Below are 27,043 nucleotides of genomic sequence, written 5' to 3' on the forward strand. Positions count from 1 at the left end.
ATATGGTTCTGGGAAAATATAGCTCATTAGGGGATACTTTGCCTAGCATGCATGCATCCTTATGTTCAAATCCTAGTATACCTGCCCATCAATTTATATTAAGACCTTTTTTAACTCTTAATTTTGTCTCAAAACTTTAAAACTTTCAACAAAGAAATATATTTATCTCCTCCCCTGCAGATATGTGATCTTTTTAGTCTGCTTAATATTCTTGCTGTGGTTGTAACAGTTGCTCCTGGGAATTTCTCATGTTGTTCCTAACTCCACCATACACAGAAGCAACAACAAAACAGAGTAGGGTAGGAGAAATAGTGGTGTGGCGAGGCTTGTCTGGTGAGCTGGCACACACTTTCTCTGTTCAAGAGGATACCTGATCCTTAGCTGTGGCCTGTTACTGGCACACATTAATGGAAAACTGAGTGTGGCTAAATTTTCACTTTTTAAAATGATTTTTATGTTTATTTTATGTATATGAATGTTTTGTCTGTTATCTAAGTGCTTCACATGCATGCAGTTCCAGCAGAGGCCAGAAGAGGGCACTGAGTACCTTGGAACTGGAGTTCTAGAAAGTTGTGAACCACTGTATGGGTGCTGGAAAGTGAATTTGGGTCCTTTTCAGGAACAACAAGGGCTCTTAGCTCTGTGCCACTACTCCAGCCCTAACGTTTGACTTTTCAAGAGAAGCTGGAAACTTGCATTTCTTTGTGAAATACCTTAATAGCTCACTGAATCCTTTAAGAATATTTTATAGGCCACATAATATAAATACATCTGTGGACTGAAATCTTCCAGTAGTCTTAGGGCCTTATTGTTCACCAGCATGGTCTTATGGGGAGGTCATACTGTTTAGCAGAGTGAAGCAGGTGGAAAAGTCCTAGAGGAAGCTACTATTAGGTGAGGTCAGCAGGATCAGCCTCAACACAGTCACACATCTCCTATAAATGGGGTTTGGGAATTCAGAGATGGTGAAATAGTTTAACATAAAAGTTGTGCCAGCTTTTAGATTTCCACACTTACATGCAAAGTTCTAGGAGCTGTCCTGAGGCCACAGTCTGGCTGCAGGGCTGGACGGGGAACTGGCCAGGTGTTCCAGGAAGGTGCCAACTCTTTCTACAAAGCAGAAGTCTTTTCCATCATCAAATGCAAAGCAGCCAGCCGGTTTCCACCCTCACCCCTCCAGTCCCTGGTCCCCTCATCCGGTGCCAGGAGGTAGGACAGTCTGGGAGGAGTTAACTAGCCCTCTGCTCTTTTACCAGATCCCGGGGCAGCTGCAGTTCCTATCCCAGTTAGTGAACCCATCTGCACTAGGCAGGCAAGCTTCTAGCTGACCCAGGTCTTGTGCTAAGCCCAAATTGAGTTGTGGCGTCCGGGAAGCGGAGTGGGACAAAAAAGAAAAAAAAAAAGAAAAAAAAGTTGTGCCAGAAAGCAGTTATCTACATAATATGGTATTTTCACCCCTTAAAGTTTATTTATTTTTTGTTATATTTATTTAATAACCTTATACATAATTAAGAAGTCTTGTGGATTGTGGGGGTATTTCTAATGGCAAAATGTTTGATGTACAAATGTTAGGACCCAAGTTTGATTTTCATAACCCCCATAAAAGTATCAAAAGCTGGGCGCACTTTAATTGCAGCATGGGAGAGGCAGAGATGGATGCGTCTCTGAGCCTCTCTGGCCAGCCAGCATAGCCTAATCTGTGAAGCCCAGGTCTCAGTGAAAATTCCAGTCTCAAAAAACAAGGTACACCACTCCAGAGAATTGTTCACATGTGCCTGCCCCCACACAAAATGAGTAATGTTCAGTTAAACTTATGAAGGTAAAGAATCTGTTGTGAATATGTAAAAGATGATAGACATATTCTGAGGGGGGGTGGCGGGGTGGTTCATGGGGGTGTCTGTTCTGGGATAACAAACAAAATTTGCTTTGTGGTACACTGCCATCCCTCTGTGGTCCTGTGAGTTGGAATAGAGATATGGTGCTAGTTCCTTGGAATCTCAGCACGTGAGGGCCTTCAGGGGAGCACCATCTCCTCTCTGCTCTTTCCCTGGCACCTCAGACTTCTGCTTCCACCTACTTTCACCCTTGGCTTCGGGAATCAAATAGGGAAGTTTTCCTCTCCATACATTTGTAGAGATAAAAATCTCACTGTGTTTTTCTGTCTGGCCTGGAACTTGCTATGTAGACTCGAAGTCGGAGATCTCTGCTTCTGCTTCCCAAGTGCTGGGATTAAAGGTGTGCACCACCATGTTCAGCTGCCAAATGTTTTTATTATTATGTCCTTATAATGAGTGTGTACTCATGCCTCATCCTGTTTAAAGAAATTCTTCTCCTCCTACTGCCAATTGAACTTAGGGCCTCATGGGTCCCATGTTAGCATGTTCCTGCTGAACTGTATCAGCAGCCCTCTTTCTGTATTTTGGGAGTCTCACTCAGTAATGCTAACTATGAACTCACTTTGTAGTCAGCACTGGCCTCAAATTTAGGATTCTTCTGCATCATGAGCAGCTGAGATTAATTGCAAGACTATATCACCAGGCCTATCATGTTTGTTTTTTTTTTTTTTTGCAAAACCCTTTTTATTAGTGTACAATATAGAAATGTGTTTCATGTTAATATTTTCATACATGTATGACATACTTTGATATCCATCCTTTATTGCATACACATGCCCTCTCATTCCTTTCATCTTCACAGGTTATCCCCTTTCTGCTTTGATGTTATGCACATGAGCATGCGTGTGTGTGTGTGTGTGTGTGTGTGTGTGTGTGTGTGTGTGTGTGTGTGTGTGTGTGACAGAGAATAACTTTGGGTGGCATTCCTCAAGAGCTATCTACTTTGTTGTTTTGAGATAAGGTCTCTCACTGGAGGGAGCCGTGTCTGCCTCCTCAATGCTGAGATTCCAAGTCTGCATCACAACAACCCGCTTTTTATTATGTGGGTTCTGAGTTGAATTCAAGCTCTCATACTTGCATAGCAAATGTAGTACTTTACTGATTGAGCCATTTCTCCAGCCTCTTAAGATTTTTTTGAAAATAGATTTTTTTTGAGTCGTCATAGTCCTCTTCCTCCTCCTCTTCTTCCTCTTCTTTTTTTTTTTTTTCTTTTTTTGAGGCAGGGTTTTGCTCTGTAGTCCTGGCTATCCTGGAACTAGCTTCATAGACCAGGCTAGCCTCGAACTTGAATAGATCTGCCTACCTCTGCCACCTGAGTGCTGGGATTAAAGGAGTGTGCCACTAGCACTTGGCTATTCTTATTTTTATTTATGCATATCTGTATGTGCATTTACAGGTGCTTTTGGAAGCCAGTAGCATTGGATGACCTGGAGCTAGAGTTGCATAACGTTGTGACCTGACTTGTGACACGGGTCCTGGGAATTGAACTCTTAGCCACTGAGCTATCTCTCGATGTTTTTTGCTTGCATGTATGTCTGTACCGCATGAGTGCATGATGCTTTTAGAAGCCAGACAAGGGTGTTATATCCCTTAGAACTAGAGTTATAGGTACTTGTCATTTGCTATGTAGGTGACCGGGACTGAACTCAGGTCCTATGAAAGAGCAACTAGTGCTCTTTCTTGAACTGCTGAGCATTTTCTTCAGCCCCATAGGCTGTTTTTTGTTTGTTTGTTTGTTTTTTAAATTGAGATAGGGTCTAACTAGTAGCCCTGGCTGGTGTGCATTTGCTCATATAGACCAGGTTGTTCTTGGACTTAGAGCTCTGCCTGCCTGTCTCTCAAGTTCTGTGATTTAAAGGTGGCATCACCATGCCTGGCCTTCTTAAAACTTTTTATATGGTTTAAAAATATGATCTATTTTGTAGAACGTTCTATGGGCTAGTGAGAAGAATTTATATTATCTAATTGTTGTGTAGAATACTTTATAGATTTTATTTTGTCATTTCTATCTGTATTTTGGTTTAATTGAATTTTCTTTTTTGCCGAGATGAAATTTTTTGGTGGCAGTGAGTTACTGAAGTCTCTCAGTGTGATTGTGTCTGTACACACTTGTTGCTTTATGTTAGTTAAGTTTGTTTTATGAAATTGCATGTCCCAATATTTGGTGCATGTATATCTACAGTTATATTTTCTTGGTTGATTATTCTATTTATTAATGTGTGGAGACCAACTTTCTTTTCTTTGCTGTGTTAGAGATTGAACTCTGGTTCTTTTGTATGCCAGACAAGTAGTGTACTGCTAAGCCATAACCTTGTCTAGGGACAGTCTTTAATTTTTCTTAATTTCATTTTGAAGTCAGCATTGTTACCTATGGGTGTAGTTAATTCTGTTTGCTTTCAGATTCTCTTTGCTTTGAGTATAATTTTTTGTTACTTCCTATTTAGTTTCAGTACGTCTTTGCTAATGAAACAAACCATTCACAGAAAAACACTTAGATTCCTTGAGTGTGTTCTTTTAATCCCATATAGCCAGTTTGTGGCTTTTTATTAGAGATGTAATACCATTACATTACTTAAGGTTATTATTTAAAAGGTATGTATTCTTTTGTTCCTTCCTTTCCTTCGTAATTGGCTTGTTTACAGTTAATAATGTGGGTTGGAGATGGCTCAGTGGTCAACAGCACTGGCTATTATTCCAGAGGACCACGGTTCGATTCCAGCACCCACGTGTTGGGTCACCACTGCCTGTAACTCCAGTTCCAGAAGATCTAACATCTTTACATAGACACACATGCAGACAAAATACCAATGCACATAAACTAAAAATAAATCAATTGTTGAAATATTCTTCCAAAAAAAGAGTTAATAATGTTTGATTCTTTCCTCCTAATTCTTATTTACCTGCTCTATCAAGATTTATTGATTTTTATATTTTAAAAACATTTTTAAATATGGATACTTGTATGTGTTTATGTGTGCGTATGTGTTCAGGTGCCTTTGGAGGTTAAAGCATCAGAATCCCTCTGGAGTTGGAGTTACAGGCATTTGTGATCTACTCAGTGTGGGTGCTGGGAACTGAACTCGGGTCTTCTGCAAGAGCTTAGAGTTCTCAGCCTCCAGTGTAACCCAGAGTGCAAGGCTCACCGCTCCCTCTGGAGGATGGGAGCATATTCTACCCCATTCTCCATGCCTCAAACTTCCTTCTACTCAAGAACATTCAGTAGGTCTGTGTCTTAACCCGACTTCTCAATGTGACTTTTTCTGATAGCCATCTCCTATCCAGGCACTGTGACAGGGTATTCCTAAGTAGCCCAGGCATCCTTATCCCTGATGTTAGTTCTGTCAAGCAATAGTTCCCCTCTCAAGATGGTATCTGATTATTACACTCCAGCATTTTGGGAGTGAAGCAGTAAAATGCTTCTGCACTGTTAGCCTGCCATACAGGAGCACTTAGTGTGGCACCAAATCTCCATGTTGATTTAAGGCTTTCATGAGTTGCTGCTCAGGCTGCTTAGACTCTCCTGTTTATGTGTGATTGCTACTTAGCATCCTTCTCACCCACTTGATGGGGCTGGAGCTGTGGCTGGTCCATAGGTATCTTTGCCTCACTTTTGTGTATCTGTGTTTTTTAGCTGTCGTTTCTCTTCTTTTTTTTAATTACTCTTTCTTTTTGGTCCTTTTAATACAGACTCCCCATTGTCCTGACTACGTATATAAAGAGTGACAGGGAAGGAAACTTCTAACCTGCCATCTTACCACAGAGCTCTGCCTTCTTTAGTGAGGTTTTGCTTTCTGATTTTATTTTTTCTAACAGCTTTATTGGGATGATTCTCATATTGTAAAACTTTTCATCTTTAAATTACAGTTGTATCAGGTGGTTTTATGCTTTATGCTGCCATTGCTATTTTCTAAGCTGAGAACATTTTTAATTACCAAAAGAGACTCCCTACCGCTTAATAGTCATTTCCAACACAGCCAATCCCCAGAACACTGTAAAACCACTATTTTTTTCCTTCATATAGATTTTCCCAATTTTATATTTTCTCCAAGTAGAATTGTATTATGTCAGTCATAAGGGCATAGGTATACATACCTCCCTCCCTCTCCCTACTTCCTCCTCTTTAAGCAGATATACTGAGCTAAACCCCAAGTCATTTCTTTTTATGGCTAGCTAACAATTACATTTTGGGGATAATGCTGTATTTTTAATTTATATAGCCATTAATTAAAGAACATTTGGATTATTTTGTGCTTTTCAGTAATATGCTGGCTATTGCTGTAAACACGGATGTGTTTATTTTTTGTGTGAAAATGTGCTTCAGTTCTTCTGGGTATGTATTTGTTTATAGAATTCATAGATCACATGGCAAATTTATGTTTAATGATTTTAAGGAGATGCCAAATTTCTCACATTGGTGCTCCGTTTTATATATTTACCAACAGCTGGCCAGGGTTTCAGTTTCCCCAAATCCTCACCAGCACTTACTATTTCATTTAAGAAAAATGACTAGAGTCATCCAAGTACGTGTGAAACGGCATGTCACTGTGGTGTTTGTTTGTTTTTGAGACAGGGTTTCATTGTGTAGCTTGGGTTGTCCTGGAACTCGCTCTGTAGATCATGCTGGCCTCAGACTCAGACATAGCCTGTTCTGCCTCCTTAGGGGAGGGAGGAATTAAAGGTGTGCACCACCAGATGTCATTGTGGTTTAGATGTACATTTTTCTAATGCCTTAATTCTTTTAAGATTTTCAAATATTTCTCTATCGTGTGGATTATCTTCTCGCTCACTTCACGATCTCTTTTAAATTGCTATATTTTAATTATGGTGAAGTCCAACTTTCATATTTGACTCTTTTTCATGTGTATCTTGTGCTTTAGGTATTATGACTGCTTTTACTTGTAGTACGTCGTTTATGGATAGGGAATTACCACCGTCCCAGTGTTAGTCACCAATCCGAAAGAATGAAGTATACATTTCAGAGTTCAGAGTCTAGTTTCTGTGGCACTTTCCACTACTGTCAGTTCTTTTCCACTTTGAGACATATGTCACTTAGTTCTCTGATACCTTTTTGGTTTTATAGGGTGTGGTCCCAACTGCTCAGCGTGCTGCCATCGTTGTGGGGGTAGAGTTGCCAGTTTATGATATTACCAAGAAGCACCTGATAGTTTCAGGAATGCTGGGAGACACAATTCTAACACACTTTGTGTAAGTGAACCGTGTTTTATTCATTCTCTGTGTTTAGCAGTTTGAATCTAAAAAGGCTCTTTTACTAATATCTCCTATGGCCAATACTTCAAGCCTTCTTACTATTTTATAATTTTAACTTATTGCTATATACTAATTATATAAAATAGTGGGTTTTCCTATAAAATTGTTAAATTTTCTATTTCACTTTTCTCAGTATTAGTTCATTATTCATTATGGAAGAGTATGTGTTTCAGTATGACATTTTTTTACATTAGTATGACATACTATGCTCATATTCATAACATGCATATAGAGCACTATGATTATATCTCCCCCACTCATCACCCATGTTGACCCTCAGATGCTGTGATACCTGGCAGCCTGGCAGCTGGGTGTAGTATAGAACCGAACTAGATGCTTTTGGGTATTCTTAAACAGCTTGCACTTTATTTACTTACTGACTTTACAGGAAAAGTCAAACACCGTGAATGAGCTACAGCCCCAGCCCCATCAACCTGTTATTGTAATTTTTCTTTACCAGAAGGCAAATTTCCTCTCAATGGAACCAAGAAAAAAAAAGGGTAAAATTTTTTGAGTTTCTGAAGCTAAACAGTTTTTGGCCAAAGACTGTTTCTGCTCTCAGACTACGTTTTCTTTGTCATGTAGCCTCTGATATTTTGCTACTTAAATGCATTTAACATGATGCTGTGGCCTGACAGTTTTATGTAACTGATCAATGTTATAGGACATGTCCTGCTTAGGTTTATGGACTATCTCCTTTAAAAATGAGGCTAAATTTCAGAAGGAAATGAAAGGGGCAACCTTTGAATGATGCACTAGAAAAGATTTTCTTTCTTTTTCAGTTTATAATTGAACAGAGGCCAGGTTTTATCTGATGGATCTAAGTTATTATACTTTTTGCATTTGGCCTAAATTCTGTTTAAGTGGGCAAGTGGTGGAAGTAGGGGGTGTAACCTATGATCTTAAATTAGTTTTCTCCTTTAGTTCCAGCTTTACCTGTGGTTTGGCTGGGGCTCTGGCATCTAATCCTGTGGATGTGGTGAGAACACGAATGATGAATCAGAGGGCTATAGTGGGACATGTGGACCTCTACAAGGGTACTTTGGATGGTATTTTAAAGGTACGTACCCTGTGCATTTTGTTACAATTCCTGTTTTCTTTGACGTTTGAGACCTTTTCTAGGCCTTCTTCTTGCTACATATTCTGAATATCAAGCAGCCATTTATGTGTATTTCTTAGTAGACTCTGAGAATCATTCCAAGGTAGATAACCCATCTCTTAGAAATTTGTTCTTAATATTATTCCAATTTGAGTGCTTGAAAATACAGGATACATATATTAATAGCACTATGAAGAATTAGTGATATCAAGATTTAGTATATCTGAGGATATGGAAGGGGAAGTTAGAGGGGAGCAGGGGGAATGGAAATAATGTGAGTACTTCTCTATGAACCTCTAATTTTTAAAAGATAGCTCAGCAGTTAAGTTCCGCAGGCCTTGTATTCAGTTCCCAGCACCCACATGGTATGTATAACTTCAGGGGATCCAATACCCTCTTCAGGCCTTCCTATGTACTGTACCACATGGTGTATGATACACATGCAGGCAAAACATCTATACACATAAAATAAAACATTTTAATAAGATTTATTACAGCCCATATTTGCCAACCTCAAATAAGAGAGAGACTGTAGTAGAAAGCCTGGTACTTAAGAAACCTCAAATCCCAGTCCTTCATTTAAGTTCCAGGTTGTTCTGTTGATCACCTTTTCCTTTCAGTATTTATTTATTAGATGTTCTCTGTATTTGCATTTCAAATGTTATCCCCTTTCCCCCCACTCCAATCCCCCTTCCCTTCCCCTTGCTTCCATGAAGGTGCTCCCTCTCCCAATCACCCTCTTCCACCTCAGTGCCTTGGCATTCCCCTACACTGGGAAAATGCGCAGTTACTGGACCAAAGGCCTCTCCACCCATTGATGCCAGACCATGCTATCCTCTGCTACATATACAACTGGAGCCATGGGTCTCTCCATGTGTGCTCATTGGTTGCTGTTTTAGTCCCTAGGAGCTCTGGAGGGTTTGGTTGGTTGATAGTGTTGTTCTTCCTATGGATTGCAGACCCTTTCAGCTCCTTCAGTCCTTTCTCTAGCTCCTTCATTGGGATCCCAGTGTTCAGTCTGATGGTTAGCTGCAAGCATCCTCTTCTGTATAAGTATGACTCTGGCAGAGCCTCTGAGGAGTCATCCATATCAGATTCGTACCAGTAAGCACTACTTGGCATCAGCAATAGTGCTTGGGTTTGGTGGCTGCATATGGTGAGGTGGTCTCTGGATGATATTTTCTTCAATCTCTGCCTCTCTATTTGTCCTATTATTCCCTCCCATAAGTGTTTTCCCTTCTAAGAAAGACTGAGGCATCCATATTCTGGCTTCCCTTTTTTTGAACTTCATAATGTCTGTGAATTGTTTCTTGGGTATTGTGGAGCTTTTGGACTAGTATCCCCTTATCAGTGAGTGCACACCATGAGTGTTCTTTTGTGACTGGGTCACCTCACTCAGGATGATAGTTTGACATTCCATCCATTTTCCCAAGAATTTCATGAAGTTGTTTTTTTTTTATTTAAACAACTTTATTTTTAAAAAACAGAGATAAATGTACAGATTTTTAAAAGCATTTTGGCATAAAACTATATGAATATATTTTTGTCTGTACTTTATTTTTTTTAAAGGTTTGATAGTATACATTGAAATCTTACTAGTTACAATGAGCATAAAGTACATGTAAAACAAAACGTAACATGGAAATAGTCAAAGTTTTCTTGGTGTGTATAGATTAAACATAATGATTTTTAAATGCCAGGAATTGCCACAAGGCTACATTCTTAGCTCTTGAATTATTAATGATTTAAGGTCTGGGTGTACCACACTCTGACAGGGTGCTATACACTTACTTTTTTTTTTTCTAAGAAGGACTGAGGCTTCCACTTTTTGGCTTTTCTTTTTTTATCTTTTTTCTTTTTTCTTTCTTTTTTTTTTTTTTTTTGAGCTTCATATGGCCTGTGAGTTGTTTTTTGGGTATTTAGAGCTTTCTGGGGCTAGTATCCTCCAATTATCAGTGACTGCATATTATGTCTGTTCTTTTGTGACTGGGTTACCTCACTCAGGATGATATTCTCTAGATGCATCCATTTTCTTAGGAATTTCATAAAGTCATTAATTCTGATAGCTGAGTAGTACTCCATTGTGTAAATGTACCACAATTTTTGTATCCATTCATCTACTGAAGGACATCTGGGCTCTTTCCAGCTTCTAGCTTTCAGTATTTGTGTTGGGGTTGAATATCATAAATGTATACAGAAGCATTGGTTACATTACTGCTATAAAGACAAATTCAGGGATAAAATGCAAAGGGGCCATATGTTTTTTTCTGCTTTTTTTTTTTATCACTTTCATTGAACAGGTATTTATTATTTATGGGATAGTATTTTAACAGCCACAGGGAAATTATCACTATTTTTAAGGTACGGGCAGTTACAAACAGATAATCAATACAGCGTAATAAGTGAAAAACTTAGAAATCTATGGTAGGAAATTATAGCCCACACTTGAGAAGTTTGAAATACACTGTCCGGGGATGTTGGTAAATTCAAGAATAACAGCTCACATCTGTTGTATGCTTTATTGTATGACATGAGCTGTTGTAATGAGACTGACTTGTATCCAGTCAATTAATTCTCCACACTATCCCATGGGATAGATATTGAAGCACTGAAGGATCACCTCCCTCAGAATTTCACAGTTAGCAAGTAGGAATGCTGCAAGAAACTCAGACCTTTGGGTTATGGAAGCATTCTTTACTATACCTGGCATTTTTCTCATATTAGTGACTGTTGGTTGGTTGGGTTATAAAGTGTATTGAGTGTTGAACTGAGATGGTTGGAGATATTGAATGTTTTAACCAGGTTCCATTTGTATTTTACACAGATCACTTTGTGTGGAAATAGGGTCTAAGACAGCGGTTCTCCATCGTGAATACACATTAGAATCACTAATTTCATAGCTCTCATATTTGCCTTAGATCAGTCAACTCAGAACCTGGGTTATTAATATTTTTAGAATTTCACATGTGGTTGTATGTTCACCCAAAGCTGCAGACCACCAATCTAAGGAGATAAGGTTGGGACAGTAAATGAGTCTTCTAAGTTTAACTTGCTTCTGAACTTTCGGACTTAACATGTCAGAAATGGAACCTGAGAATGTGTATTTCCAGAAAGGTTCCAGGTAGTACTGATGCTATCTGATTGACTTAAAGAGCCATTGACGTGGAGGTAAGGTTGATTAAATGTCTTGTATTATCTGGGTGACGAAGGATGAAGGCCTGAACCTCAATATGACGGAGGTAGAAAGATGGGACAAAATTGAGATTTAGTTGATTAAGTCAGGACAGTTTTGCTGAGATGATATAGAGGGTGCAAGGAAGAGGAGGTGTCAAAGATGACTTCCTCAATTTGGATTTGGTGACCAGATGATGGCATTTGATGATGGACAAATCATAAGAATGGGCCTCAGAAGTTAAAAGAGCACGTTTTACTCTTACTGAGAACCTGAGTTAATTTTCAGCACCCACATGCCAATTTATGACCATTTTCAACTCCCATCCCAGGGAATCGCAACACCATCTTCTGGCCTCTGGGGTGCTAGGCATTCACTTGGTATACAGACAAACATGCAGACAAAGCATCCATACATACAAAAATAATATGAAAAAAATGAACAGATTTTGTAGGAACCATGGTTTTTGATGGTTACTTTGTGCATGGTGAACAGCCAGTGGTATTTGGAGACAGTAGTTCTAACTTGTGGGAAGTTTGTGGTTACAGGTAAGCATCTCTGGGATCATCTGCATACGGCAGGGATATAACCAAATGGAGAGGGTAGATGAGTTCACGGCCTTTTTACTTTTTGAAGATGCTAAAGTACTACAAAATTGTTTGCAGTAAAGTCTTGTTCCAAACTGTATCCTCCAGAGAATCTGTGCTCCAGTCAAGGCACTTAGTACTTCTCTAAGGAAATGTATAGTTCTTTAGGATCCTTTTCATCCCTATCCTCTTTATCTTCTCCCTTTTTCTATATTCCAGTTGCACTGAAAGTTGTCCAGCCATAGATGGTTTTTCTTCCAAGTGCTCATCCATATACTTTTTTAGACACTCGCTGCCAAACCTTAAATGTGCCTTCTGCTTTCCCCACTACTCTTCATTCTCTAAATCTCCTGTTATTCCCACCAAGGCCTTTACTGACCATTGCACTAGGTTACATATACAGGGTTTTTTTCTTTTTATCTTTCTAGAAAGTAATTAATTAGTTAATTAATTGAAAAACTATCTTGCTACGTAGCTGAGACTGGCGTGAAACTCACTATTTACCCCATACTGGTCCCAAATATAGGATTCCCTAGCCTCTGCCTTTTGAGTGTGCAAGATGGCTTTCTTATAGTTTCTGTCATAGTGTTACCCCCCAACACACACTTTCCCTTTCAATATATATTTAAATCCTCCCTCAGAATAAATTCACATATTGTCAAAACAATTTATTCACAATGGTTTGTAGTAGACAGTATTATAGTAAATCACAATCAGATATGCGTGACTTACATTTGAAATTTTAGAACATTTTTATGATCGATATGCTTTTTACAGCACCTCTGCTTCTCCCCTCCGTTTAGTTCTAAGGAAGCACTAGCCTATTTCAAGTAACATGCTTTTAAGGTTCATCCATAGTAGTATATATCAACTCTTTGCTTCTTTTTATGGCTGAATAAAACACTACATTCCATAGCTGTATCACATTTTATTCATACTTAGCACATTTTATTGGATTTGCTTTTGCTGATTGTCTCAGTGAAGTTTCATGAAAATAGTGATGCAAATATTTCCGTTCATCATTTCTCCAGGGCAAGTTATTTATGAAATCACTTTATTCCACAGCAATAGATACCTTATATAGCCCATGCCCCTATAGAATGTATGTTCTATTGAGGTTGACAAACAAATGCACAAATTAATATAGACAGATATTGGTAGATATTAACATATGGATACATATATTTTTACATATTTAATGCAGAGCTCTGTTAATCTGTCTTTACCTGCAGAAGTTGTTACTTGTTTACACACAACCTGATTCTTCAAATATCCTGGAGATTTACTTATTTATTTTTATTGGATAGTCTCTGTATTTACAATTTAGATCTTATCCCCTTTCCCCAATCTCATCCTCCTCCCCCTCCCATTCCCTCCATGAGGGTGCTTTCTCTCCCAACCACCCTCTCTCCCTCAGCACCTTGGCATTCCCCTACACTGGGAAAACGAGCCTTTGCTGGACCAAAGGCCTCTCCTCTCATTGATGCCGGAGAATGCTATCCTTTACTGCACTCCTGGAGATTTATAAGGATTCAGATAAGTCTTAGAACTGTTAGAGCTCATACCACTTTTGTTTGTCTTTTTATTCAACAAATTTATATTCAACAAAACTTGAAACATTCCAAGATCTATGAGGTGGTGGGGATATAAAGGTGAACAAGGCAAACATTATTCACTCCCTATTGGAAGTTCTATTGTACTTGAGAAAGCTAGATACTTTTAGAAAGAAGTAAGTACTATGAAGAAAATAGGAGCATATTGAAATAGTAACTTGGTGGTCTGAATTCCCTCAGCTAGGATACTTAAGAAAACTTATGGATAATTTGGATGATGGGAAGGAGGTAGTCATGTGAAAATAGTTTCATTAAGAACAGATTATAAAGGGGCCTGAGTTGAAATGGGTTTGGCATGTTCAAGAGTTAAAAAGTATTGTATGGTGCGGTGAATGAGAAAATAGTAAGAAGTCAGTCTGCAGAGAGGGACAGGGTCTGAATCATGGAGGATCCTGTGGACCATTGCTCTCTGTCCTGGAACTCGCTGTAGATCTGACTGACTTTGAACTCATAGAGATCTGCCTGCCTCTGTCTCTCAAGTGCTGTGATTAAAGATGTGTGCTCACCCCCTGCCACATGCAACAGGGCATGATCTATAATTCTTAAAGATTGATTTTAGTTTGTAGGTGATATTTGGTCAGTTAGGAAATTATCATGATGATTGAGATATGATAGGTTTGGATCATCTCTGAGGTCCCCTGTCATTTAATTGTATAATTTTAGGCTATCTGCCTCTCTGCTTTATTTTGAGTCATTTTCAAAATTAAAACATGAATTTTGGCCTGAGTCCTTCAGAAGTCAGGCCTGAGTCCTTCAGATATTATTGGAGGTAGAAACATATCAATGGCTGTCCATAAGTAGTAACTTTATTATGTTATTATCTATCCCTTCCCCCAAGTGGTTAATAATGGCACTCATTTCTGGGATCTTACTAAAACATTTCAGTTTCTTAACAGTGCTAAAATTTATTTCACTAATGAAAGGCAGAACAACATTTTTTTTCAGTATTTCACTTAGCACCCAATATATTATCATTACTTAGTAGATCCTTGTCTATTCTATAGCATATGGGGCAGAATTTAGCTTTTGACCTTTCCTATGTCACTAGTTCTTGAAGCCATTTGGCGCATAGAGAGACCCCTCCTGTATAAGTCAGGGCGTCAAAATGCAAAGCAGTTCGTGTTATTCCTCACTCAGTCCTCAAAGCATTTACATGAAGCACACTACGGAGTCACACTAATTTTAAAGGTAGAAACCAAGAGCCAGAGATGGAAAGTGACTTTCTCATGTCCTTATTCACTTCCTGGGTTTCTTTATCCCTTTTATAACTTCTGGATATAATATGTGTCAACATGTTAGTACCTACCAAAAATCTGTCTATAATAATGTGTGCATTAGTTTGTCACCTTCACTAGGATATATATTTCATGAAGACATGGTTTGTATAAATTATATATACCTGGGTAACATATTCCTCTAAAACTCAGGATCTTAAAAGAACAGTTATATTTCCCCAGGTTTTGTGGACAGGAATTGAGAAACAGCTTCATTGAGTGATTCTAAGAGGCTGTAATCCATGACAGCTAGGGCTTCAGACATTCTTGAATGGAGTTAAGCATATCTGCTTCAAAGATGACTAAAGTGGGTGGTAGTTAAATGCCCCAGTTCCCTATGATGTAGCCCCTCTCATCATGATGTGAAAGCTGATTTCTTCAGAGTGAATAATTTAATAAAGAAGGAAATAAGTACCATATTATATATCTTCTACCTTTTATAATCTAGGAGTGTTAATTTATACCATGTTCTTTTGGTGACAGAGAACAGTCCTGATATGCTATAGTGTGAGGACTGCACAAGGGCATGGATGACTAAGGACAGGATCCTTTATGTGTGCCATCACTTTATGTAGGTAGCTATGTCTATTATTGTAGACATTGTCCCTTTCAACTGTTCTTCAGTTTTATTACACACATGCATATCATATTCTGCCATGAACTTGGATGAATTCTCCTGCATTCTCCTCTTATTCCTGTTCCTCTTCCTCCAAACTCCTTGTACTACCCAACAGCTTCTATTTGTCTTTTTGTTTGTTTGTTTGGGACACATTACATTGAATTGGAGGTTTATTTTGTTTTTGTTTTGAGAGGCTATCACATAGCCTAGCTAGGTCTTAAATGTATGGTGTAGCTAAGGATAGCCTTGAACTCCTGGTCTTACTTCTCTGTGTGGTAAATAGTGGGTACTCAGGAAATGATTGTTGAATAATGAATGGTTTGATGGATTTAGACTACACATTCTTTCGACTACAAAGTACATCTTCAGAAAAGAGACTAATTTATAAAAGCGATAGTTGCTGAGGTGGGCATGGAAAGTGGTTGTCAAATATAAAAAAGAAAGTGAAATTCACTGGTTTTGCTTATGTCTTTACCTCAGATGTGGAAACATGAGGGGTTTTTTGCACTCTATAAAGGATTTTGGCCAAACTGGCTTCGACTTGGACCCTGGAACATCATTGTATCCTTTTAGAAATTGAGAATGGAAGATACTGCTTCAAAGCATCAGGTAATTCTAGGTTATGGGAGGACAAATTTGATTATTAAATCTTTTATAGGCAAGAATGAAACTCAGGCATCCCATTGGAGGCCACTGTAAATGGGACCAAGTAGCGAATCAACTTTCCCTTGGATATAATCACACATTTAAAGGGATGGAAAAGATGAGCCAAATGTTTCTCTTTAAATAAACATCTGATGAGGTGGCTCATTGGGTAAATATTCTGTCTCTATACCTGATGACCTGAGTTTAATCCCTGGGACTCATGGTGCAAGGAGAGTATTAACTCCTGTAAAGTTGTCCTCTGAACTCCACGCACATGTTGTGGCAGGTGCAAATAAGTAAATAAGCAAGCAAACAAGCAAATAAATGCAATAAAACAAGATGTCAAGCACAGCCAGTCTTAAAAGGAAATTTTTAGGAACACTGATGAAGATGCTCACAGCAATGTCCATGCTATTGTGGTCAAGATTTCTTCTTAATCTATCTATAGCTATGAGACCCAAATAGCTGAAAAATGCTAAGAGGATACAAAACATTCATAGAATGAAAGACTCCATAGCAAAGTAGGAATCTTTTGCTATGGGTGCATCTTTCAGTTGTGTTGAGTGCCTCCTATGTACAGAGCCATATGCTGGGTACTGTGTGTGGTGTCATGAGTGTACCTGTGAGCTTAGCAGGGTTGAAAAGTAATTCCCTGCCATTCTGGAATCTGTAGGCAGAATATCTCTTTATTTGGAATTGTGTATAAGAGCTTTTCTAGCACCCTGGTTTTGTGTGTGTTGTTCTGTTTGCTTTTGAATACTCTAAGTATATTATAATGTGTTTTCATTGCTATGTGCTCCTGATCATAATGGGTACATGGTACTCAACACATTTTATCTCAAGAAAAGTCTTTTAAGACAATTTCCTTTAGACTAAGTAAATGAAGAGAATGAAATGCACAATTTTCAAAATGGGCTTAGCTTTCAATATCAACCCGAGATCTTCCATGACTCATTCTTCAGTTTTTTATTACCTATGAGCAGCTCAAGAGGCTTCAGATCTAAGAACTGGAAGTCCATCAGCCCTGCCCTGCCGCCCTTTCTACCATTCCTCTTTGTGTTCCTGATGTATTTTGACAAAGATGATGTTCGTGTTTACAGAACCAGTGGTCTCGCAGGGCCCCTGACTGAAGGGCAGTAGGCCAACTTAAGGTTGTTTATGCATTTGTGTTCCCTCTTCCCTGAGAGGAAGGATCGACATTGAGAGTGTGACCCCAGATTGGTGTCTTCTGTGAAGATGGATACTGATGGGTGACATTCAAAAGGGCCTTCTTTTGAACTGTGGCTTAAAGGTAGTTGGTTTTCCCCAGACAGGCTACAGCAGCAGGCTACCAGCACAGTTACTGCTATGTATGGTTTGGACCTTGGTTCTCATTAAAGTATTTATTGGTTGAATCATTTTGACTTTGTCTTCATTTACTCTCTCCTTTCCTAACTCTTAATTTTCATCCTCAGGAATGGGACTCTGAAATAGGGACTAGACTCCTGAAGCATTTCTGTGCAGGAAGAACAGGTGTATTGTGGGTTTTGCAAGGGCATTTGTTAGCATGATGCCACTCGCTTTTAAGTATCAGGCCCGTGGTTCTTTCCAGGATATGAAACAATCAAGTTGATCTTTTGGAAGGTTCTACAGAAAAAAAAAATGCTAACCAAGGTTTACAAATAGAGTCCTATTCTCAGAGTGAAGATCTTCATAATTATCCACTCATTCATTTGTTCAAATGTTTGTTATGTGACTATTATTTCCTGGATGCTGGGGATCTAAAGAATGAGTCTGTCTGTTTTTTAAGCTCGTTATAGTAGAAACTGGTTGGAGAGTGAATCATGATAGGGGGTTCTAAGTATTATGAGAGGAATGAGCTGCAGGAAGATGGAGGAGAAAGAGCCTTAGAGGATTTGCCAAAGCTTCATAGTGGAGTTGACATTTAAGCTGAGTGAAAGGAAGAGTGGATGTTACTATGTGGATAAGGCTGTATACATCTTGACAAGTGTTTTACCAACATATTTCTGCCATTAGAGAATCATAAAGAATGGTTTTATTGCCCTAAAAATCCTCCTAGCCCTTGGCAACCAGTAAGACTCTTACTGTCTCAACGGTAGTGCCTTTCCAGAGTATCACATAGTTAGAATCATATAGTAGCCTTTCACATGGGCATCTTTTAGTTAACAATGTTCATTTAAGTGTCCTTTGTTTTTTACAGATTTGTTTTGCCTGCATTGTATGTCTATGAACCACCTGTGTGCCTGGTGTACCTGGAAGCCACAAAAGAGTGTTAGATACCCTGACACTGGAGTTACAGAAGATTGTGAACTGCCATGTGGGTGCTGGGAACTGAATGTACATCCTCTGCGAGAGTAACAAGTGCTCTTCACCACTGAGCCATCTCTTCCTGTTCTATGCCTTAATGGCTGTATATCATTTTGGTTTAGTCCTATATTAGACAACACATTCCCACTGTGACAGAAAAACAGTGAAACATAAAGGAGGAGAGGTTTATTTTGGATCATGTTTTGAGAAGTTTCAGTTCCATTCGCTGAAATGACCATGCTTTGGGGTCTTTAATGAAGCCCACTGTGGCATAAAACTATTGAAGAAAACTATCTACTTTATAGTAGCCAGGAAGCCAGGAGAAAGAGATGAAGGGACCTTTGAAAGTACCAATATTGCCTTCAAGGTGTCCCTTCAGTGACCTAGTTTCAGCAACTAGGCCCTACTTTCTCATTTTTCTCTACATCCCTACAGTACCATCGGCAAGAGCCAATCTCTCAGCACAGAATCCTTAAGGGGGCAACCCTTAAGATCCAAACCTAAATGGTGTTGAATAATACTCTATTTTCTGTTACTATGTGCTCTAGCATGTGTTTTCCCCCTGACCTGTGTACTTGTTTTGTGTATGTGTGCTATAATTTATTCCACATCTGGGGTGTGTGTGTGTGTGTGTGTGTGTGTGTGTGTGTGAGAGAGAGAGAGAGAGAGAGAGAGAGAGAGAGAGAGAGAGGGAGGGAGGGAGGGAGGGAGGGAGGGAGTTAGTTCAGTGATTTATTATGTGCAAGATACTATTGTACATATGGTGTATCTATTTACCCACTAAAGGTCATTTGGCTGCTTTCAAGTTTGGGCAGTAATAAAGGAGTGGTAAACATTTGTGTGGATGATTTTGTATAGGTGTAACTTTTCAGTTTGTTTATGTAAACAACAAGGAGCTTGATCGCAGAATGATGTGGTAAGGTTTAATTGTACAACAAGTTGCCAAAATGCCTTCTACAGTGTTTGTATAATTTTGCATTTCCAGCAGCAATGAACAGGAATTAATGTTACCCTATGTTTTTCCTGGATTTGTTGCTGTCATTGTTTTGATACTTTCTAGTAGGTGTGTAATAGTTTCTCCTTGGTTTATGTTTGTTTTGCTTGTATTTTAATAGTTTGCCTTTGGTAATTTTCAAGCTTGTTCTCTTGAGAACTTGGAACATGAGCACTGTATATATCTCACCACTCCTCCTGTCTGTCCATTCTTGGCTCCTCCAGTGCCTCACATCTGTGGTCTCTTCATTATTAAAATTCATTAATAGAAATCTTTAAGTCATTTCCTCTTTCCTAATGCCATTAACTGTCCTTGTTATAATTTTCTACAATGTATCACAGTTTATAACTTGACATTGTATTTGTGTGACCATTCAGCTAGGATCCGCATTTCTTTTCAGGCTGTAATCTCTGCAAAGAAAGGAATTATATTAACTTTGTTCACTACTGGATTCTCAATGCCTAGCAAAGTTACACACAGTAAATATTTGTTAAATAATTATGTGAATTAATCTGTAGCCAAAGGATCAGATAGACTACCCCAAAATATGGTAAAGGTTCATAAGGTAACTATGTATATGCTAATTTAAATATTGAAGTACCTGATGATTTATGATAAAGATCACTTCAAATTTTAGCCAGTACTAAAGGCAGTACTGTCATGATTTTAAGCACCACCTGTATACTGATGACTTCTGGAGGTACATCTCTAGCTGTCCGAGGCCAGCTCTGGCAAACAACTTGGGTCCCCCAGAACAGGAGTGAGGATTGAAAGAAAAGAGACAAGTTAGTTAAAGCTTACAACTGACTTCAGCCAGCTCTGAGGTTAACCTCAAGGCTGGCATAGGCCTTTGTTTATTAGTCTTCCTATATACCACTTTAATTACATACAGAAAGATAACATCAGTTCTGAGATAGGGAACAAGCAAGTTAACAATCAAAGGTCCCGTAACTGTCCTTTTAGAGACCAGGTGTGAAGATCAGGGACAAATGGTAATCAAAGAGGCTGCTTCTGCCTACATCCGCTGAGTCTGCCCTGTCTCGAGCTACATTTCAAATGCAAATGTACTTCCCAGGGTTTCAGTCTTAAGCATTTTGCTCTGAACTTCAGATGCAAATGTGCTTAATTCTAGCTCTTACTGGGCACAGCACAAAAGCTAGTTTCCTGCCTACAGTCTGCTTCAAGGTGTCCTGAAAAATTAATATTTTTTCCGCCACCAACTGACCAGAGGTGCCAAAAATGCTCTCCACATCTAGCCCATGTCTTTCCACATCTCTGATGAGAGGGAAAAGGAGAGAGACTTCAGTGCTATATTATGTTCCAGATACTGTTTTAAGTATAGTGTATTTATAAAACCAAGTTATTAAACATCCCCCATCCCCCGGGAGGCAGGTACTAGTTTCTTTTTTTTTTTTCCAGAATAGAAATTGACATATAGGAAAGCAAAGTACTTGGCCCATGGAAAGAAGCAGTGCCAGAACGTTAAGCAAGGTCTGGCTTGTGAGCCCATGCTTGTTGTCACTACGTGAGCCATACACTATTCATCTTGTTAGGAATCACTCAAAGTTTATAGCAGCTGAGCACTAAAGAAAGTCTGATCCCATTAATCCCCCAATACTTCTAGCACCGTGTGAGAGAAGGAGGTCAGTAGATTTTTGTGATTAGTTACTCCTTGACACTTAGATGTGATACTGGATTTTGGTTGCTTTCTTAAATACGGTGACTATGCCTATATAATTTGTTCATTATTTTTCCACATATACGACTTCCCTTTGTTGGTCTCTTCCATTATCTCCGTTGCTACCTTGTCCCTTCTGTAAGGAAAAGATGATGGGGCACCAATGAAAGGAAAAGTCACAGGGCACCAATGTTGTGAAAGGATAACGATCCGAGTCACAGCACCAATGTTAGGGGAAGGATGAAGAGAGTGGGGGGCATATGGCCCATGGAGGTGCGGCGAGGCCTGAGGGCAAGGGAGATGCCTCCGAGGGGTCCATGTTGGGAATCCCTTCCCTGAGGGACCAGCCACACAACAGTATAGTACGGAATAGAGTTTATTCAGGTCATGGGAGAGTTAAGAGGGTGGTAGAGGCAGAGAGAGAGAGAGAAGTAGAGGAGTAGAGCCCGGCCATGAGCACGTGGGACAGAGGGGGAAGGGAAGAGGGAGGCTGCAAGAGCACAAGGGCAAGAGAGGCCAAGAGAGAGAGGAGGGGTCAAGCAGCTCCTTTTATAGTGTCAGGTCACTGGGGCGGAGCATACCTGGCCACTGCTGGGTAATTGAGGGGTGGGGTATACCTGGCTGTTGCTAGGTAACTGAGAGGTGGGGTTTACAGAATCCCAACATTCCCCCATTTTTGTTTAATTAAAAAGAAAAATTAGAGGCGATGGTGGACCAGGAATAGGGTCGTTGTGATCTCTTGACTGCTTCATGCTTGTTTGGGGCGATGTTTTTAGAGAGTCCAGAAAAGTGGGGGTAGGGATGTTTGTCTAGTCTTAAGAGTTGGCTGTTTCTTGTTGTCCAGGGTCTGTGGAACCATCTGAGGATAGGTCAGAAGTAACAGGTCCAGTGGAAGCGTCTGTGTCTGAGAGAGAAGGCTGAAGCATCTGTAGGTTGCTTCTCTGGAGCTGTTCTAGATGTAATAAGCACCTGGACTTGACAAGATGTTGGAACACACATATGTATACATTATAGGTAGAGATTAAGTACATTTGGTTTGGAAGAAAGAAAGATTTTTCAGGAGCAGTCCTAATGCTGCCATTCTTCCCCTTTTCTCATTATAAAAAGGAGAAAAAACGGGAGGGGGAGGTCGATGGTGAAAGGGGAATAGGGGCGTCAAGTCTCATTGGCTACTTCCTGCTGTCTTGGGGCGTCGTAAGGGGGTGCAGCTGGCTTTCACCATCGAGATCCACCTGGCAGATGTTCACATCAGGCTCCTCTATGGACAGTGGCTGGTAGTCCTGTAACAGGAACTAATTAATAGTTTGATTAGAAATTTTTTGTCTGTCGTTGAAGTAGACAGAAGATTGATAAGGTTTGGAGCAAATTACTATAATGTGTCCCGGATATTTTAAAATGACTTGCCATGCCATGAAGAGGGATAGGGGAAAGGTGTGGAGTCATGGCAACATCAGAGTCAGGGCAGCTGAATGTTGATAGTACTTACAGGAGGGACTCAGGCTGGTTTTTTACAGTAGAGCTTACCAACAACTTCTGTCTCCCACCTGGGATCTCATGGATCTTGTATGTGGTAAAAGAGCTGCAGGTGTCTCAAGAATCACCTTTAAAGGGTCCTGGTAGGGTCTAGTAATTGGATGACAATAGAAGAGTGTTTAGCAACAGACTCGGGGGTCTACCTGATAAGCTGGTAAAGGAAACATGTTTGTGTTAGTAGGTTGACTGGATAGAAGCAGAGGGGTTGCTAGCGAGCTTGGGTTCAGGCAAATGGGGGGAGCAAAGGAAATAGAGGCTCCCAACTTAGCTAGATCTCTTCTCTAATAAAGGGACAGGACATGTTGGCACTAAACTACCAAACGGAATGACTGAGAGGTACACCCCTAAAAATGTAAGTAAGTGCTGGAATCTGGTGAGGAAGGTAAGGTGTCTTCTTACCCGACAATAGGAAAATGGGAGGGAGAAGTAGGTCTCCAAAACTCCGTCAGGACCGAGTAAGTGGCCCCAGTGCCCAAGAGGAAGGAGATGGGCTGCTCACATACCATGATAGCTACCCGTGGCTCCCTGTTCGTGATGGCAGTGGTCAGGTCAAGGGAGCCTGGGCCTCTTCAGTTGTCCATAGCCAAGTCTAGAAGGCTGGAGGGTTATTTGGGCGTGATGTCCCTCTGTCTTGCGTGACACAGGGCAATCGACAGCCCAATATTCCTCTGGATCATACTTAGGACACGGCCTCTTGGCTTGTGAGTTGCTGGAGCAAGCTTTTACCCAATGACCTGTTGACCATATCTGTAGCAGGGGCCCAGTGGTGTAGCTGTGGCTGGGGCTGGTCGGGAAGCCTTTGCCAGCATATGGTATTTGTGAGCCTTTTTACCTTTCTCATGGTACACTTTAAAGGCCAGCACCAAGACTTCTGCCTGTGGAGTTAGGGGGTCCCCTCTCAAGCTTTTAAGCTAGTCTCTTATGTCGGGGTAGTTCTGGGAAAAGAAATAGGTCATTAGAAGTTGTTTACCTTTTGGGTTTTTAGGGTCTAAGTTAGTGTCTATCTGTTTGATGGATCTTGTCTGCATGCATTTTTTCTGCTCCCAAACTCGCTGGCTTTCCTCAGGAAGTAAATTATTAGTGAGTCTCATAGTAAAGCATAGAACATCAGACTATAAGATTGTGGCACAGGAGAGGACAGAAAGGGAGGAAAGGGGCACCGGCAGTGGTGCTTGAGGCCGGGTGGCGTGTCCATGTCCACATGTGAGTCTGGCTGTGGAGGGGAGTTTTGAAAAGCTGAGAGTGACATGAGTAGAAGCTGAGGTAGAGGTTTGGATTTTGCGGCGATGGCTCGTTGGCTGGATCGAGAGCTGTGGTGTCATCTGCCTTATTGCCTCATTGCTAAAAGGAGGTGGGTGGGGTTATAAGAACACAGAGAAGGATTAGAGCGGAGATAGATAAATGCCTGTACACAGGGAACCTCTTTCCATTTACCAGATTGTTGGCAGTATGAGTGGAGGTCTCGTAAAATTAACGAGTCTAGGGTGCCATTTTTCGGCCATTTTGAGTTATTATCTAGTGGATATTGAGTCCAAACATTGTTGCAGAGGTGTATCAATTTTGATGTCTTTAGCTGAGGTGTTAGTTTTAGAGATTTGAAATTTTCCAGGAGACATCTCAGTGGGGAGCCTGGTGACCCGTTTTGAGACATTGAGTTGTCCATTGGGAAGGTACAGGGAGGGGGCTACGGAGCCATCCAATCCAGCGTCCCAGTGGATGAAACTCGGTAGAAAAGTTTCGCCTATGCGCAGGGGTCACGAGTCGTCACTCCGACTCCTGGTGGCTTCGCCAGATCCCGGATCTGGCAGAGAGTGCCCTCGCCAGGCCTGGACTTCGGCTGAGTGAACCGGCTGCTAAGAGCCCTGGGGAAGGGAAAAAGAGTGAAGGGCACTCCCGACGGGACCTTCTCAATGGTCAATGTCTGTCTCAAAACTGTGGCTATAGAGAAGTAACCCTCTTTGCCCGCAAGGCTGGCCAGGCCTTTTTTGGGAAATCGGGGATTTTCTCTGCCAACTGGAGTGACAATCTCTACCAATTTGCCGATGTTTGTGCGGGAATCTTAGCCATGATCTGGTATCAGGAAAAGTGAAACCGTGGTGTGTGGCTGATCTATCTCAGCAGCCCACGTGGCGGGAGCTACTGGCACACATGGTGGAGCAGTGGCCAGCAAGTGTCTAGAGCTTCAGTAATGGTGACAACTCACGTGTTGGAAGTCTGTGAGTTGGGCAGCTGTTGGCAGATCAGCCGTGGCGGCAGATGGGGAGGCAGCTGTGGCACATGACGGCGGCAGCGGTTGCAGCAGCGGCGGCAGGGAGATGGCGGAGGGAGAAGGTCACTGCGGCAGTCAGCGTAACAAGAGACAGTACGGGAACTCGAGGCAGTGGCGTCCGTTAAGAGAATAGGCAACCGCAGCGCCAGCCATGCAGCCAAGGTTATGCCGAGCCCAGTGGGGTGGGCCGGGGTTGCCGGCAAGGACTGGTCATGAGAAAATCTAGGTCCCTGCGCAGGTTTGGCTTAACTATCTCAGTAAAGCAGGAAAAATTTTAGATGTACATTTGAAACCCACATTTGAAATCTAGAGGAATCCCACACTTTTAGAATAGGTAGTGAGCTTTAGGCAGATGTACTTATCTGGGTGGAGTCTCATTTGGTCTATTGGAGGTAGATCTGATTGGGTTTCCTGTAGCTTATAAGTTTATAAGAGATAACAACATGAGTTAACAACATAAACATTTTTAAGATGAGTCTTTATGGAGCAAAAGGAGCAAGAATTGTATGTAGTGGAAAAGGAAGTTTAGCAAGAGGAAACATGAAGCATTAATGGAACCAGAGCTTATGTTAGAAAGTAACCATATATCTGAGCTACTTGGTAGAAAATAGAAATCTGTGTTTTTTTTTTTTTGTTTTTTTTTTTTAAGTTGTTAAACTGCAGTTACCTTAGCTGTCAATGTAGTCAGAAATCTAGCTTAGAATAAATAAAACTTTAATCTAGCAGGCAGAATAAGATTGAAAGTAATAAAGGGAAACAAAACATGCACGAGACAGGCACTATTGCACACAGGTGAGAAAGTGCATTTGGGGCACTGGAGGCACTCACATACAGGGAGGGGGTTTGGTGCTCTGGCAGCAGGGCAAGGCTAGGTGTTCCGGCCAGGGGGCGGGCCATCCCGCCCCTCGGTGGGCGGGGAGTACCTGTGCTGCCGCCACGCCCTGGCAGGTCTTGGGACCACGCGTGTGATCTGCTAGGCAGGCGACTGCTTACTAGGAGGCCTGCTTTCATGGTTTCCCTAGGGACTGCCAGCAGGGCCAGGGTCCCCGCAGAAACCCAATCGCCACCCTTCTGCTCGCTGCCCCTAGGGAGAGGCCGGAGCCTGGGGCACTAGGCCCACAGCACATCAGCCTGCTCTGAAGCTCCTGTGGGAGCGGTGTCCCTGGCTGCTGCTCCTTTCAGGAAGCCCACCTACTGGCAGGCTCTACTAGCTCCGGATTCCTGCCGCAGGCCCAAGCAACCAAGGCTGAACCTTCCGCAAGACAGGATACCTGCTCACTGGGTCCCAGCGGACAAAGAGTCTTGGACAGAGACCAGGACGGAGAAAGCACACGTGGGATGGGAACAGCTAGGTCTAGCAAACAGTCTCAAGCAGAGGCTAGGAGCAGGGCCAGACCTTCACACAGAACAGATAGCTAGGGAGGGAGTGCAGTTTATTGCTTCCTGATCACTGTAAAGTAAGCTAAAGCATCCCAGGAAATAGGGACAAAGGCGGCGAAAACAATCCCATGGCTGAGGGTAGGTATAGCTGCCACGGGGGCGCAAAACCCGGAGGCTGTGCTCCACGGAGGTGGCCCATGGGTGAGAGTCAGCAATGGGGTTAAAGCGGAGGCAGTGCTCCAGAATGAGATCCAGGCCTGGCCTGGGTCTAGTAAAAAGAGAAGGGGGTTCCAAGGGCAAAAGTCCTAGAATGAGGGTCAGTAAAAGCATCTGTCCTCAGGGGTAGTTCAGGAACACTTCCCTGGGACCTCGTGGATGCTTACTCTGACCGATGTGGGGAGGGAGCTTACCGGGTCTTGAGCTAGTGAGCGTCGGGATGCGAACCTGTATTTTCTTGAGGCTTGCTGGCACCAATCCAAGGTTGTTAAAAGTCACAGAATGAAAGGAAAGAGAGATCTGGTCGTGAGGAAATCTAACATCCTCACACGGGGCACCAATCCAAGGTTGTTAAAAGTCACAGAAAGGAAAGAGATATCTGGTCGTGAGGAAATCTAACCTCCTCACACGGGGCACCAATGTAAGGAAAAGATGACGGGGCACCAATGTAAGGAAAAGTCACAGGGCAACACCCTCTTCCTCCAGTTTAAGCC

At 41.2% G+C, this 27,043-nt stretch overlaps 1 protein-coding gene across 1 annotated transcript in view; it reads left to right on the forward strand.

Annotated features, from left to right (window-relative positions):
- SLC25A14 (solute carrier family 25 member 14) overlaps nucleotides 1–17,383 on the forward strand; it is a 31,118-nt gene extending 13,735 nt beyond the window's left edge. The window contains exons 6-9 of the mRNA XM_080910358.1: nucleotides 6,976–7,100; nucleotides 8,088–8,223; nucleotides 16,008–16,088; nucleotides 17,135–17,383. Coding sequence (XP_080766484.1) covers nucleotides 6,976–7,100; nucleotides 8,088–8,223; nucleotides 16,008–16,088; nucleotides 17,135–17,176 — 384 coding nt within the window. The 3' untranslated portion in view covers nucleotides 17,177–17,383. The remainder of the gene's footprint in view (nucleotides 1–6,975; nucleotides 7,101–8,087; nucleotides 8,224–16,007; nucleotides 16,089–17,134) is intronic.
- The last annotated feature ends 9,660 nt before the right edge of the window (nucleotides 17,384–27,043 follow it).

The sequence above is a fragment of the Micromys minutus genome (assembly GCF_963924665.1).
Source record: "Micromys minutus genome assembly, chromosome: X".
NCBI lineage: Eukaryota > Metazoa > Chordata > Mammalia > Rodentia > Muridae > Micromys > Micromys minutus.